General features: G+C 43.3%; 1 protein-coding gene across 12 annotated transcripts in view; it reads left to right on the plus strand.

Moving 5' to 3' along the window:
- The window catches only part of fgfr1a (fibroblast growth factor receptor 1a), an 81,219-nt gene extending 68,241 nt beyond the window's left edge, over positions 1-12,978 (plus strand). For 2 of the 12 annotated variants that reach the window (XM_014160168.2, XM_014160167.2), the window contains exons 6-18: positions 1,623-1,746; positions 2,844-3,034; positions 4,521-4,671; positions 7,509-7,705; positions 8,134-8,279; positions 8,409-8,530; positions 9,188-9,298; positions 10,259-10,485; positions 10,567-10,689; positions 10,808-10,878; positions 11,006-11,143; positions 11,340-11,445; positions 11,682-12,978. In XM_014160168.2, the coding sequence (XP_014015643.1) occupies positions 1,623-1,746; positions 2,844-3,034; positions 4,521-4,671; positions 7,509-7,705; positions 8,134-8,279; positions 8,409-8,530; positions 9,188-9,298; positions 10,259-10,485; positions 10,567-10,689; positions 10,808-10,878; positions 11,006-11,143; positions 11,340-11,445; positions 11,682-11,858 (1,884 nt within the window). In that variant the 3' untranslated portion in view covers positions 11,859-12,978. Of the gene's footprint in view, positions 1-1,622; positions 1,747-2,843; positions 3,035-4,520; positions 4,672-5,615; positions 5,761-7,508; positions 7,706-8,133; positions 8,280-8,408; positions 8,531-9,187; positions 9,299-10,258; positions 10,486-10,566; positions 10,690-10,807; positions 10,879-11,005; positions 11,144-11,339; positions 11,446-11,681 lie in introns of all 12 variants that reach the window. The other 10 variants (XM_014160174.2, XM_014160169.2, XM_014160172.2 and 7 more) reach the window with 10 other exon arrangements.
- Positions 12,979-16,501: the final 3,523 nt, after the last annotated feature.

The following is a 16,501-nucleotide window of genomic DNA, read 5'->3' on the forward strand; positions in this document are numbered from 1 at the left end:
TGCCACAAAAAAGCATGCCTCGAGGATGGCAATTTTTGCCCTGGAGGCAGAATACGCCTGGCTGTCCTCATTTAACATATCTGGGTATCTGCTGTTTACAGCATTTGTTTTCAGTCCAGATTTCTCTGCTTATAGCAAAACCAACTTCTCAAAGGAAATGTGTTTATAATGAGGAGACGGAATAAATCCTGCAGATCTCCCACATCTCAGTGTTGGGGAGCAGGACAGGACAGCTCACTGTCACAGAGGAAGTGAGACGGGGTAAACATTTCACAATAATGGGCGTGGTGGTGATAAGTCCGTTTCCTTTTCTTTTCCCTGGTGCAGATAGCATGTGTATACTGTGCGCTTGGCTTTTAAAGTTGACCATATCCGTGCCGTGGTGTGGACGATGGTGAGTGTGTTGGCTTGCGACAGCCTCATGTAGGATGTGCTGGGATGTTGTAGGAGTCTAGGGTCCTGTGCATCTGCTCTTCCCATCAAGGTGTTGTCCAGCCTTGTCCTCGGCAGCCCCCCCCCTCCCCCCTGCTGGGAAACATTAAAGAGTTTCCTTTCAGCTGCCTTCTCTCCCCCAGCTCGGCCCTGCCGGGCCACGCAGCACACTTTACCATCTGGCTGCTGTTTTTTCAGTTAAGGTGCAAAGGTCTAGATGGGCAGCTGGGGACGTCTATGAACGAGGCTCGCCAACCCCCCCCCCGCGCTTTGGTTTTATGACCACAGCTCCATTGTTTATATAGTCTTAATGTATGGAGAGGGAAGGCAGGGGGAATAATACAGACCACATGTATTAACCCAAGCACAACACATCTGGCCAACAGCAGCTGTGGAACCCCAGCGCATTTAAGCTAAATGAGGGAAACCTTAACGCAGGCTCTGTGTACGCATGTTTGATGTTGCCATTGCCTGAGAGGTTTGTTAGTTTAATCACACACTGCCGGTCTTGGTCAGATATATGGAAGAAAAATAATAACTTGGAATATAGAGAACAGGATTTAGCCTTCGATGTGCATAGGATGTAACCTGGTCATAGTGAGCTACAGTTTTTCCCGGAGCAGGTTGTGACAAGTCATGTAACCACTAAGAAAACCGTTTCCCCGCTCCAATATGTTTCTAAGGGTGCATTAATGTACTGTTTCTCAAGCAATGGAGCACAATATAGTTTTATGTGACATGGGAAATAGTCTCCTGACAGCAAGTTCCTCCTTCCCATGGATGTTAAAATAAAAACAAAGTAATTATGGTTTGATCTGCATTTCATTACGCGTCATTGAACTCGTACATTTTCCCCCATTTTGTACAAATAACTAACTAGCAGTATGACAAATTAAATGTGCTCTGGAGAGGTTATGTACACCCCAATGTCAAAGAAAATAATTCCAGAAATGAACTTATGAATGAATAGTGTTGTATCAGGCTGACTTGCCCATCTTTTTTATAATCTAGACACAAGTGTCTCACTAAAGTGTTTTATAGTAGGTGTTATAGGACGTTTTGTGAAAGTATGGGGCTTTGGGGATCTATTTAAGTCTTAGTGCTTTGGTTGGACCAGCTGTCATCTGGAAGTGCATTCCATACTTCCTCCTCTGACTACATATTTTACCTTTCTCTTCTCCCATTTGTAGGTTCGAGAACACATGTGGACCATCATCATGGAGTCTGTAGTGCCATCCGACAAGGGAAACTACACCTGTGTAGTTGAAAACAAACATGGAAGCATCAACCACACTTACCAGCTGGATGTTGTTGGTAAGTCTCTTTCCTCTCCGGGTCATTTTGCTAATCCATTCACCTGGTTTAATCATCAATTGGATATTTATGTAGCTTAAATGTGTTGTTGGTTCAATATCGCTAATGGTTTACAACACTAAGCGCTAGTAATGGTGTGCCCTTTTTCCAAGGAGAGAGTCATATGGTCTGAACTGTTGTCAAATTAGCATTTTTTTTTTTTATTAACCTTGTTTACGTTGTGGCCCTGCCAATGAAGCTGTCTGAAAAGGTGAAATTATTATTTTGTCCTGGACCTGCCCTGTGACTTACTCATGCTCCATTGGTTCTATAAATCAAAGCTCCACCTCCACAGACAGTGGTGTCTCCTGGGATATTTGCGGCCAGGGCCTGTGTTGGCGTGACTTCACTCCCCAACCTCGGTCAACTGTGAGATCATTTTGCAGAAAGAGTAATTCTACAAAATGTGTGCGAAGCGCCACACTCATCTCTGTATCAGGAAAGCAAATGAAGCCTGAACAGTTTGTTTCCCTGCCAGATGCTGGGCTCATTAGTATGGTTTGGCAAGTTATCAGTCATCAAAATGGCACACAGAGAACATTTCTCTCTCAGGGCAATGGCTCGAAACTTGTCTGCAAGCTTGTGTTTCCAGTAATTTGGGAAAAATGGCAGCAATTATACAGGCGGCAGAGTAGTTGGGGGAGCTGCTATTTCCCTGGCTGTGAAATTACCGTCTGTAAGTAGTGAAAGGACATGAGATCTGGGTAACCTTGTAACCTGGCCTGAGATCAACCTCTACCAAGGCCAGACTGACAGAGCTGTCCTCCTCCTGTTGTCTTTTACTTTCCCAGATCAGCCATGCCTCAATGCTTATTCATTACTGGAATGAACGAGAAACATGGCCTAATCATTTGCCGTTGTTTTCCAATGATAATGCATGGTGGTTTTTACCAAGGTATTTCTGTTGCACTGACCGCTTGGATTCTCCACGACTATGTCTTTGACGTGTCTTCGTATGTGATTTAAGGTGTGTCTTTGTATGTGATCGCTGTGTCTTTTTTGTTATTAATGTTCGTATTTCAATGTTATTGTCATGCGTCTGTGTGTATCTGTTGCAGAGCGTTCCCCCCACAGACCCATCCTGCAGGCCGGACTGCCAGCCAATCTCACTGCGGTGGTGGGCAGTGATGTGGCGTTTGAGTGTAAGGTGTTCAGCGACCCCCAGCCTCACATCCAGTGGCTGAAGCACATCGAGGTCAATGGGAGTCGCGTAGGCCCTGATGGCTTACCCTACGTCCGCGTCCTCAAGGTAGGGGCTCGCAGCGCACTGACTGGGTCCACCACCAGCCTACACAGGACACAACATAGCTTTGTTTATTCTGTTCAGTCAGGAACTAAATGTGAGAACCTCCATTAAGTAAGAGATGACACCCCATGTTATGCTTGGGGGAATGCAGACATACAACTGTGTAGTAATACAGCCAAACCGTATTAGATTTCAATGAAATTGTGTAGTACAGTCTTAAGCGCATGTCTTTGTTGAGTAGTTTGTATCATTTTCATTTCCTGTTGCATCATGTCTATTATAACCCTTCAAGACTGTCTGGCAAAGGATGGCAAATAGTATCCCTCTTCGAGGATATGGCAGGTAGGTAGCCTAGCAGTTAAGAGCGTTGGGCCAGTAACCAAAAGGTCGTGGGTTCCAATCCCCTAGCCGACCTAGTGAAAAATCTGTCGGCGTGCCCTTGAGCAAGGCACTTTAACCTTAATTGCTTCTGTAAGTCACTCTGGATAAGAGCGTCTGCTAAATGACTAAAATGTAAATGTTATTTTTCTATATACCGTAAATTCCAGACTATAAGCCGCAACTTTTTTCCCAGCTTTGAACCTCGCGGCTTAAACAATGATGCGGCTAATATATGGATTTTTCCCGCTTTCACATTTTTTTTCTCCAACAACACACATTCTGTGACGTGCTCAGTTTTTTGGCGGCATGAAGCCTTCATTAGACCAATGAAATTGCCGAACGGGTTAAGGTCAAACAACTTTTTTGTTTACTGTTTAGATTAAATCGAGCGCTCTCAAACTTCCCATCATTCTGATTACGGTAGTCATTTTGTCACCCTCATCATGGCAAAGACACGGAGAAATGCATATGATGCAGCTTTCAAGTTGAAGGCGATTGATCTGGCTGTTGGAAAAGGAAATAGAGCTGCTGCACGGGAGCTTGGTCTTAATGAGTCGATGATAAGACGTTGGAAACAGCAGCGTGAGGAATTGACTCAGTGCAAAAAGACAACTAACGCTTACTGCTCATTTTTTATTTTTTGTTACAAGCCGTGTTTCGTTAAAGCCTATTTATTTTTTGTTACAAGCCGTGTTTCGTTAAAGCCTATTTATTTTTGTTACAAGCCGTGTTTCGTTAAAGCCTATTTATTTTTGTTACAAGCTGTGTTTCGTTAAAGCCTATTTATTTTTGTTACAAGCCGTGTTTCGTTAAAGCCTGTGTAAAGTTAATTTGTTTCAATGTACCGGTAGGCACCTGCGGCTTATAGACATGTGCGGCTTATTTATGTTCAAAATAATATATTTTTTTAAATTCAGTGGGTGCGGCTTATATTCAGGTGCGCTTAATAGTCCGGAAATTACGGTAAGTAGTTTCCTGTGCCTTGTAAAAGTCTATGCTTGAGAGGGGAAAGTCAATGCTAACAAATGATTGTAATCTCATTCAACAGAGACGTTTGTTACAACCTCATCTTGATTTGTTGTTGCACATGACATGTTTTTGTTTACAGCACTCTGGGGTCAATAGCTCGGACACTCAGGTGTTGACCCTCTACAATGTCACTGAGGAGGAGAGCGGGGAGTATATATGTAAAGTGTCCAATTATATAGGAGAGGCCAATCAGTCGGCCTGGCTGACCATCGTCAGGCATGAGGCCCAAGGTAACCGCCCCACGCAGCAGCAGCAGCAGCAGCACATTGAGAGATCCTCAGCCAGGGGCTGCTAGGGCCACCTGGAGACCTAGGGACTTGTTTAGGGATGACCTCAGCTGTTTCTCTCCTCCCTCGCTCCCTCCCTCCCTTCTATCCCGCCTCAGTGCTCCTGACTGTAAATTACACTATGGAAAATTCCCAGCAGAGCGGTTGAATGTGTTTAGTCTTGCTTTATGTTGGACTGCTTTCTCTTTCCTGCCCCATGCCTCTCCCGTGCCCTCCTAATAAGGGCCTCTCCTGCCATCCACTGCTGTTAGTTTCACTCCCTCGCCCTTCAAAGTCTTCTGCTCAGATCTCTGACTGCCTCTCTCTTATTACTGCCTTGTCCCCCCTACTTTTCAGCTGTCTTACTCAGCCTTTCCGTCTTTCACTGAGCTCCTGCTGTTTGCCTCGTGGATTTGTTGTATAGTGAACTGTGTGTGTGGCCTTGAGAGTGAGTGTGTGTGTGTGTGTGTGTGTGTGTGTGTGTGTGTGTGTGTGTGTGTGTGTGTGTGTGTGTGTGTGTGTGTGTGTGTGTGTGTGTGTGTGTGTGTGTGTGTGTGTGCTCTGCTGAGGGGTTTTCCATGTAGCCCATCTCTTGCATGTAGAGATGAGTCTTTAGGGTATGGGATGTCCGTCCCTGCTCCTTCTCAAATGGTGATGGTCCAGTGAAGGGTTCAGTGCTGCGGTGCGGTCTCTACCTAACTAGCTCCTCCACTAACTGACTGGAGGGCCAATACTGGTTTTTACTCTTGGGGGGGATGGTGTTGGACAGAGGGGAGTATGAACACCCCACCCACCCTCTGTCCTGTCCCCTCCTCTACCAGAAGTCTTTCCCTTTCAGAATCTTTTACTCATGCCTCCATTTTTCCTCTGGGCCTCTTGTCGGGTCTGCTACCATTGTTCTTTTCTAGACTGCTGGCCTTAACACCACCGACAAGGAAATGGAAATCCTCCAACTGAGGAATGTGTCTTTTGATGATGCTGGGGAGTATACCTGCTTGGCGGGCAATTCTATCGGGTTCTCTCATCACTCTGCATGGTTGATCGTTTTTAAAGGTATCAATGGTTTTCTCCTCTGATCTCCTTCCCCTCCCTCCTCTCCACTTTGGCTTGGCCATCCACTGCCCACATTTATCTGAATATGGTCTCTGTAGACCCTACTTCAGTGAGCAATGTGGATGTGTGTGGAAGCCAGGCCAAGTTGTGATACTAACCTTTTCCCTTCCCCTGTCAGCATGGTTCCATGCCCATCCAACCTTTTCTGGATGGGACGGTATGGTCCATGTTGAGAAATGATTCCCAGAAATCACAGAATGCCAAACAACCCATCTGACCCATAAAATCTACCTCAACTGACAACCCCTGAATCAGAAAGTTTAGGTGTTTCATACCCTCAAAATAAATGACCATTTCCTCTGCCAATTTCATAAAAATCATTTGTCAGATTTCCACATTGTTTCAAATGGTTAACGGGTAACTTTACAATGCACTTCTACTTGACTGCCTTAAGATGAAGTTTTCCATTCAGAAGGGGTTGTTTGGCAATACTGTTGGTGTTTCACTCCAACTTGTCTTTCCCATTCTGGTTTCAATTTGGTGTTTACATTTGATTCCTTGTGAGGCTGATTTTTTTCTGACAAGCACTACAAATGACATATGTCCCTGATGTCATTTCCTGCTGTGAGGACGAAGCCTGCTCTTAAGGCTAGCTTTGATAATTGGCTCATTGTTGTGGACGGCTCATTCCTCTGGGTTGGAATAGGCATTTGTCCAATTATCAAGCTGCTTGTCATTCAGCCTCAAGACACAAGGACAGCTCACTTGTGTTGCTGGTGTTTGTGTCATTCTGGTGTTTTTTGGAAAGCGAGGTAAAAAAAGAAACATCCAATATGTTAATTTTAAACCATATTGTAAAATTTTGGAGATAATTAGATTAAACATTTTATCTTTTGTGTCTTCAGCACGTAGGTAGATTTGATCCTCATACCGAGAGACAATGTCACATTTTGTACTGTCTAAATTACAAGGGAATCATAATGACAATTGTTTGTACCAACAATCACCACACAAGCCGCCATTTTAAAACCAAACTGGGCTTTTATGCAGAACCACCATTTTATGTGCTCTAAGGAAGTCAGAATGGGACATTTACTTTAAATAAATAATTAGCTTAAGTTAAACTACTGAACACATTCTATTTATAACATATATTACAACATTTATGAATGAGTAGTATGTTTGAAAAATGTGTATTAGTGTGGAGTGGCATGGTTTTTGTCTGTGATGTTAACACGCATTGTCCTGAATAACCGAGCCTTTGCACACAAAAAGAAATACATTTGGGGGAAAAATGGTTTTAGGAAGCTAAGATTGAACTTAATGTACATCCGTGTTAATGCTCATCAGTTTGCACAAGGCTCTGTATTATTTGGGTTTGTCCCAGCTCAAGAGGACTTGGCCGTTCTCTGCCACTAGAGACTATGGCTGCTGGTCAAACTGGCAAAGAATGTGGAGTGAAACCCTATGCCTGAAAGAAGTGATTATGGTGCCACAATAGGAGTTTGTGCTCCGCTCTCTATGCCAGTGGTGTTAAGGGCTCTGTTTTTCTGTACATGTCAGCTGAGTGGTCTTAGTGAATGTATCAGGGTGGTGTTTGTGTGTTCAGTGTTTTTGTTACATGCCTGTTGTGAAAGTGTGATTGATATTTGAGAATGCATGGACCTCTGTTGTTGTGTGATTTGACCCTGTGTGGCTGACCTATTGCCCCGTATCCTATTGTCCCCCGTCGCGTTGCCCTCATCCAGCAGTCCCCCGCTCCCCACCACCCAACCAAACCTACCTGGAAGTGCTGATCTACTGCGTGGGCTTCTTCCTCATTGCTGTCATGGTGGCCGTGGCCATCATCATCAAGATGCGCACCTCGTCCAAGAAAAGTGACTTCAACAGTCAGCTGGCTGTCCACAAGCTGGCTAAAAGCATCCCCCTGCGCAGACAGGTAACAGAAAGTAGATAGGGGGTTTGACATCTTTATACCTTTTCTGCTTTCTCATCCCATTTAGTGTAATCTTTATGGTATCTTAATAATTTTTTTTACGTATTCCTATCACTTATTCTTATCAAATGGAAGTGTTCATTATCTTGTGAAAATAAAAAACCTTAATTCCTCGAGCTTCTGGTTCCTCAAAGAGGCCATGAGGTGAGTCAGGTTGGTATGAGTAGAGGGCAGGTGTTCGTCTCATCCTGCTATCTGCTTCCACTGGGATTCAAGTAGTTTTAGTTGTTACATTTAGTGTCTACAGACTTATTTATGTAACATTTTGAAGGTTTAACATAATTTTCTGTCCACACACTGGATATCCTTCTGTCTGTCTCTGTTGTACCTTCCCTGGCTCCACTATGAGAGAGTAATGGCAGGCTTCTGTATTCCAGGTGTCAGTGGACTCTAGCTCTTCTCTCCACTCCGGGGTGATGTTGGTGCGGCCCTCCCGCCTCTCGTCCAGCGGCTCTCCTATGCTGTCTGGGGTGTCTGAGTACGAGCTGCCCCAGGACCCACGCTGGGAGCTGCCCAGGGACAGGTACACAGATGACTGGAACACACCTATTAAATACAGACATAACATCACACTCCTTTGAATGGGAACATTGCCTGACTGTTTCAATCATCTCACATTTGTTGTTTTTTCCTATCCCTGTGACCCACTTAGACTGGTGCTTGGGAAGCCCCTGGGAGAAGGCTGCTTTGGCCAGGTGGTGATGGGAGAGGCTTTAGGGATGGACAAAGAGAAGCCAAATAGGGTCACCAAAGTGGCCGTCAAGATGCTCAAATGTAAGTCAAGTTTTTTTTCTTTCATAAACCATATCAAACCTGTGATTTAGGCACATGTCTGGGTTGCCGATACTGCATGTTGGAAAGTTATTTCAAACGCAAGGAGCACAGAATTGAGCAGAAAACCACAACTGCTATTACAGGATGGGAGGAGAGTTCTACTTAGTGCTGTGATGCACAGACATTATAAGAGGCATCTGCCACTGGCTCCTGGCCACTGTGCAAATGGGAGACCAGAGTAAACATTTATGAGAACCCCTGAGTTTGGATATATGACAGGGTTCATAAAACTGTGAAGAGTGGGGATGTAGGAAAATAACCATTTATTGCTTGGTACTTTTTAAGTGCCTCCCCCCAGAGTGCTGCCTTCATCTCCGCCTCCCCCTACCTGCATGTCCCTCTGAAAGTAGACTCTCCTCTTGGTTAGCTTAGTGGTGTCTGTAGACTTTTCCCTACAGTTGGTGCCTTTGAAACATTTTTAAATAGGGTATGTAAATTTACTTTGAAATCATTTTGCATAGCAGTGTCCTTTGCGCTGTACACAACTGGGATGTTTTACATGAGAACTCTTTTTGATTTGCCAATCATAGAGAGTTCAGGGTTGGGTGATTTGTTGTAATGAGTCTAATTTCTTTCTCATTTTTTCCCTCCCCTCAGCTGATGCTACAGAGAAAGACCTGTCAGATCTGATCTCCGAGATGGAGATGATGAAGATCATTGGGAAGCACAAGAACATAATTAACCTGCTGGGAGCCTGTACCCAGGATGGTAGGTCTCACACTGGCACACTCCCTTCAAATCCTTCATTCAGAAAGGCTGAAAACATGTTTCATTTTGGAGAGGGGAAAGGGAGTGTTTTGGGAATGTGTTTTTAGACCCTTGCATTGTTCAGTTGTTTAACAAGACCACAAAAAGCACAGCATGATCAGATCAGCATGCAAAAATGTGTGTAATGGTATGAGTAAGGGGATTCTGACACCAACTTCCGAGCTCTCAGTTTGAGATGACCACAGCTGCTGCCAGGGTTGCCATATCTTTCAAATCTTGACTGACAAGCCCTGGCACCATGAGCTGTGTTCTGCTGGGGAGGAACATTAGCCTTCTCTGACCCTGCTGTGAACATTGGAGAGCTCTCTGTTCTAAATATCATGTAGCAGAACACAGGAGGCTGCTCTTTGTTCCACCTGGTCCCTTGAGAAGTTCCAGTAGGTTATTGTAGCAATCTGTTAGCATTTCACACCTTATTACCCAAACCTGTTTGACATACAAACTTTCATCTTTGGCAAAATGTTTTCAAGTCTTTGCATTTACTTACTATAGATGGTGGAGATTTTTTTTTTTTTCACACGGCATACAAGTGTTAACAGACATTTGGTTTCTTTTTCTTGTTCTTTAGTTACAGCTTGTAAATTCTTAATGCCTTGATTTGTAATGGTCTTTTTCCCTGACCACAAAATAGCTGTCCAGAATACACCATTACTCTTGGCGCTCATTGGCATGTTAGGAGAAAGATACAGCTGTTGGTTATAATTCAGAGCTTAACTCTCTCACCATGACCCCTCCACCGCTCAGTGACATCCCTCCTCACTGCCGGAAATGCTGTTCTCTGACAGTAAAGATGGTGTGCTCCTATCAGTCTGTCTTGTTGCGTTAGGTGTCACATAAAAGGTATTTCAAATGTCACGTCCTCCAGTGGTGTTGAGGAGTGACCCTTGTCTCCCTCCCCAGGCCCTCTTTATGTTATTGTGGAGTATGCCTCCAAGGGAAACCTCCGGGAGTACCTGAGAGCTCGGCGTCCACCAGGCATGGAGTACTGCTACAACCCTGACCAGGTGCCCATAGAGAACATGTCTATCAAAGACCTGGTGTCCTGTGCCTACCAGGTGGCCCGCGGCATGGAGTACCTGTCCTCTAAGAAGGTAACATCAGGATCCGACTCTACCTACATCAGCACAGTTGAGTATAGAGTACACAGTAAAGATGCAGTGAATGTACCAGGCCGGCTGGACCTTGTTCTTATGTTTGTTTGTGTACAGTGTATCCACCGAGACCTTGCTGCCCGCAACGTGCTGGTGACAGAGGACAACGTGATGAAGATCGCAGATTTTGGCCTGGCCAGAGATATCCACCATATTGATTACTATAAGAAGACCACCAATGTCAGTGTGCTACTAATTACCTACCTCAGCCATGCCAATCAATGTGAAAATTGCTTCCCCTGACCTTATTCCATCTCCTGTGTCAATTTGCCAATTTACACTAGCATTTAACCCATAGGGTCGTTTACCAGTCAAGTGGATGGCCCCAGAAGCTCTATTTGACCGGATATACACGCACCAAAGTGATGTGTGAGTATGGAAGAAATACACATTTACCATATTTGGAATGGGCAGAAGTTGGCCAGATACCCGTGGCTTGTATGATATGACCTGTGTGTTGACTGATGGGGCTTGTCCTGTCCCTCTGTATCTGCAGATGGTCTTTCGGGGTGCTGCTGTGGGAGATCTTCACCCTGGGGGGCTCGCCGTACCCGGGGGTCCCTGTAGAAGAGCTGTTCAAGCTGCTGAAGGAGGGCCACCGCATGGACAAGCCCTCCACCTGCACTCACGAACTGTAAGCCTCCTTCCTCCGCGTTCTATCATTAGAATGGATGCTATGGGTTTATCCCAGAGCACAGGGATGCAGCTGCTGCAAAGACATTGATCTCTGATAATAAAAAAAGACAGGCAAGCCAGCAGCAGAATTAGGACTCTTTCCCACTCTCTTACTCTCCCTCTCTATTCTCTCTATTTCTCCACCTCCCTCACAGATACATGATGATGAGGGACTGCTGGCATGCCGTTCCCTCTCACCGGCCCACGTTCAAACAGCTGGTGGAAGACCTGGACCGCACCCTGGCCATGACGTCCAACCAGGTGAGTCTCCACATTGAGCACACCTCAGCAGTTCACACAGTCAACAAAGGTGATAAACTCACATCCTTGTATTACTGTCAGGACCGAATGTTAAAATGTTGTGTTTACTTGATATTTAAGCCACTTGTCTGTATGTGGGTGTGAAATGGATGATATCCAAAGACAGATATATGACTGTGTTCTGGCCAGTGTGTCCAATCCTCTCTCTCATAAATTCCATCTGTGTGTGTTTGCAGGAGTACTTGGAGCTGTCTGTGCCTCTGGACCAGTATTCCCCCAGCTACCCCGACACTCGCAGCTCCACCTGTTCCTCTGGCGAGGACTCTGTCTTCTCCCACGATGCTGGGGCTGAGGAGCCCTGCCTGCCAAAGTTCCCTCCCCATTCCAACGGGGTGGCCCTCAAGAAGCGCTGATACCTCACTCCCCTCAAACACCCTGACATTCCTCTTACTGTCGTTCCTTCTCTGCACCGCTGGCCTGGTATGAACTCTCCCAACCCTCCCAGAGACTAGGCAAAACACTGGTTTAGAGTGGGACAAGCTTAATTCTGAAACTTTTAAACGTACCGGTTGGGCATCAAGGACTCAAGGCCGCAGCAGTTTCTTGGCTCGTGATTGAGGTGGATATGTTTTCGGGGCACTTTGCATTGCTGGGATTGTCTTTTTGTGTCAAACGGTGCAGGAGAAGGAAAGACTAATTTCTCCACTTTGGGCATTCCATGGAACAAGATAAACAGACCGTACTAAACTGAAAGAATTATGAATTGGATGGATCTGAGTTAGGATTATGTCTGTTGTATTTTTTCCAATGTTCATCAATAATAAATGAAAGTATTTTGCTTCTAAGACCAAATCCAGAGAATATATTAACAAGGGACATTCATTCAGTGCCTTCAGAAAGTGTTCACACCCCTTGACCTTTTTAAAATGTTGTTGTGTTACAAAGTGGGATTAAAATAGATTTAATTATCATTTTTTGTCAACGATCTATACAAAATAGTAATATCTAAGTGGAAGAAAAATATGTAAAAATATGAAAAATAAAACACTAATATACCTTGATTAGATAAGTATTTATATTCCTGAGTCAATACATGTTATAATCACCCTTGGCAGCGATTCCAACTGTTAGTCTTTCCTGGATTGTAAAATATCTGCCCATTATTCTTTAAAAAGTTATTCAAACTCTGAAGTTCTTTGTGATCATTCCTAGACAGCCATTTTCAAGTCTTGCCATAGATTTTCAAGCCAATTTAAGTCAAAACTGTAACTAGGCCACTAAGGAACATTTGATGTCATCTTGGACAGTGTACGCCAGTGTATTTTTGGCCTTGTGTTTTACATTATTGTCCTGCTGAAAGGTGAATTTGTCTCCCAGTGTCTGTTGGAAAGCAGACTGAACCAGATTTCCCTCTAGGATTTTGCCTGTGCTTAGCTCTATCTGTTTATTTTTATCCCCCCCCCCCAAAAAAAAAACTCTAGTCCTTGCCGATGACAAGCATACCCATAACACGATGCAGCCATCACCATTCTTGAAAATATGAAGAGTGGTACTCCATGATGTGTTGTTGGATTTGCCATAAACATAACACTTTGTATTCAGGACATAATGTTTAATTCTTTGACAATTTATTTGCAGTTTTACTTGCATGCATGTTATGGAATATTATTTTTACCTTTATTTAACTAGGCAAGTTAGTTAAGAAAAAATTCTTATTTACAATGACGGCCTAGGAACATGACGGCCTATGAACAGTGGGTTAACTGCCTTGTTCAGGGGCAAAACAACAGATTTTTACCTTGTCAGCTCGGGGATTTGATCTAACAACCTTTCGGTTACTGACCCAACGCTCTAACCACTAGGCTACCTGCCGCCCCAGGTACAGGCTTCCTTCTTTTCACTCTGTCATTTAGGTTAGTATTGTGGAGTAACTACAATGTTATTGATCCTCAGTTTTCTCCTATCACAGCCATTAAACTCTGTAACTGTTTTAAAGTCACCATTGGCCTCATGGTGAAATCCCTGAGCGGTTTCCTTCCTCTCCGGCAACTGAGTAAGGAAGGACGTCTGTATCTTTGTAGTGACTGTGTGTATTGATACACCATCCAAAGTGTAATTAATAATGTCACCATGCTCAAAGGGATATTCAGTCTCTGCTTTTTTTTATTTTTACCCATCTACCAGTAGGTGCCCTTTGCGAGGCATTGGAAAACCTCCCTGGTCTTTGAGGTTGAATCTGTGCTTGAAATTCACTACTCAACTGAGGGACCTTACAGATTATTGTATGTGTGGGGTACAGAGATGTGGTAGACATAAAAAAGAAAATGTTAAACACTTATTGCAACTTATTATATGACTTATTAAGCAAATGTTTACTCCTAGACTGTAGGCTTGCCATAACAACGGGGTTGAATACTTATTGATTCAAAACATGTCAGCTTTTTATTTTTTTGTAATTTAAAAAAAACTTAATTCAACTTTGACATTATGGGGTATTGTGTTTAAGCTAGTGACACAAAATCTCAATTTAAAATAGATTAAATTAAGACTAACACAACAAAATGTGGAAAAAGTCAAGAGGTGTGAATACTTTCTGAAGGCACTATACCTTGTATATGTTGGTGCAGTGGTCAGTTATTTCATTCATACTACAATCTCCTTGTAAATACAGTTACATTTATAAATATGAATATATATTTACACAGCACTCTTTATTTTTATTACCATATTTGTTTTATTTTCTTTTTGTACAAGGAAGCTTATGTTTGATCCATTTTTGAGTATAGTCCATAAGGGGAGTCGCTACATGAAAATAACTATAAATTGTATTAAATATTACTTGGCCAGTTTTCGCTGTTTCTAAATTTGTCAGCTTTGCTTTTTTCTCATTAATCAATTGGCTGCTTAACCACTAGTGGAAACGTATGTATTTTCTATCAATCTTTTCAGGTCCAAATGGTTTTTCATGACATAACCTGCAATACAGCGTTATTCTTAGCTCAATATCTGCAGTTGGTGTCGATCAGAGACACCAACAATGTTCCTTTTACTAAAATCCATGCTGTAGTTGTGTGTGCGTACATATGTTTAATGTCTGAAGTGTATGCTTGTGTACTTGTACGTTGTGGGAGTGTGCGTGTGAGGGTTTAGTCTTTTATGTACCTCTTCTCATTCATGATCTGTCGTTTATTTTAAGTATGATCACAACTGTAAAGATTTCTAGTTGTTAACCATGCTTATTAAAAAGAACCAGAATTCTATGCTTTAGATAACACCATGCACTTTCATTGTGCATGCCTGCCATGTAATGAACTGATCCTCTTCATGCTTTAACAGGAGGCCCATTTGTTTTTAGGGATCTTCTGATAAAGGTTTGCAGAGCACTTATGTCATCGTAAAAGAATTACATTAAATGAAATGCTATCGAAAAAACAAATCAATAAAGCTTTCAGAGTTTGAAAGGACTTAATAAACAGGTGCATAAATATCTTGATTTTGTTGTTTATGATGTAAATCATACTTACAAAGATGGACTGATGGCCACTTCAATCTCCTACCCATTTAGTGCAGGTTACTGGGGGCGATTAAATATGATAATGTGCTGCTGACACCAGAAGAAATGTCCGCTAGTACAGAGAGCTGTGGGCAGCCGTAAACATTTAATTTATTGAAGTGTAAATGGCTTGCTTTGGCTGGCTCTCCAGTGCCATCCATCAACCCCCACAGACCCTGATACCCATGTCTGCCTCTGGCTTCCTGCTATGGGCTGATGCATCACCTGGATTGCTGTCTCCATGCAACAGGCTTAAACTAACGCCACGCAATGGGACAGCTCCTGATCCCTGTTAAGAGCTAGCTTTGACTGCTGGGTTCAATGGAAGTAGCCTTTAGTGCTTGCTGAAGGTAAATATGGAAGGATGCAAGAACGAGTTAGGTTTTTGATTCATGTGTGAGCTGTTTTATCCTTCAGACCTGTGTGTTTGAACTGAAATAACGTCAACTAATGACTAATTGCTGCAGGAGGGATGAAGTGAACGTTTCAAATGGCACTGTTTTGAGAAAAGGCCTTTCCAGGGACACAGTGCCTCATCTGTCCTTTACCAGGAAATGAGAAACCACCTCTGTTCCCTTCCTGGAATCTGAGAGGCCAATGATGTCACCTGAATGTTGTTTTTGGGAGGAATTGTATTAATCCCTGGAAACGTGTACTAATAAAAGGTACATCTGTGTGCTGTGGCTGAGGTGACCATCAAGGGCTCCATGTAGGAATAGAATGGACCCCAGGAACCTGGGTTTATGGGCAGCTAATGCATTGCTAAGACGGCAGGTGCAATTAAATGGATGGTATTATCACTTCTGACAGATGGTCCAGGAAGAGTTGGGTGGGGCAAAGTTAATTAGTGAGTGTTCAGTATAGCAACAGTGAGATGATCAGGGCTACTAATAGCTCCCTACCTGCTTGGGGTGCAGCTTTGATTTATGAGCACATAAATGTGTTAAATAATGTCTCATAGTGTTCAATATCTGTTTATTTTAGAAGCGGGCAACGCTAGGTGATGTCTTCAAGCATCACTTTTTGTTCATCGTTGTCATTAGGATGTGCTATTGAGTCTTTGAGACAGAAAAACAAGCATAGTGTGAAGAAATAACAGTCAATAAAAAGTCCTAATTTGAAGTCTGGGAATGATATTTTAAAACAGAACTGCTTCAGCTTCAAGAAAATGCCTGATTTAAAATGCATAATGTTTCCACAGAGTGCTGGATTAGTTATTGGTGTTTTAACACTGACCCTGTCCATGGCTGTAGGGACTCAGATGAATTGCTTTATTTTCTTGTTTACTTAAGTTGTCCTGATTTATTCAACCTTGGGCTCCTAGTCCCTGTTTTTCAAGCAACACAAATCCTCCATTATTGTCCAGACTTTGTGCCCTGTCAGGACTGACAGATGACCTGCCCTTCACCTTGCAGACTCCCCACAGAGGTGACGCATTGTCAATCAGACATCATTATTCACCTTCAATAGCGAGTGGAGCTTGTGAGGATGGCGGGGGGTACT

Source organism: Salmo salar, chromosome ssa20 (assembly GCF_905237065.1).
Source record: "Salmo salar chromosome ssa20, Ssal_v3.1, whole genome shotgun sequence".
In the NCBI taxonomy this organism is placed as follows: Eukaryota; Metazoa; Chordata; class Actinopteri; order Salmoniformes; family Salmonidae; genus Salmo; species Salmo salar.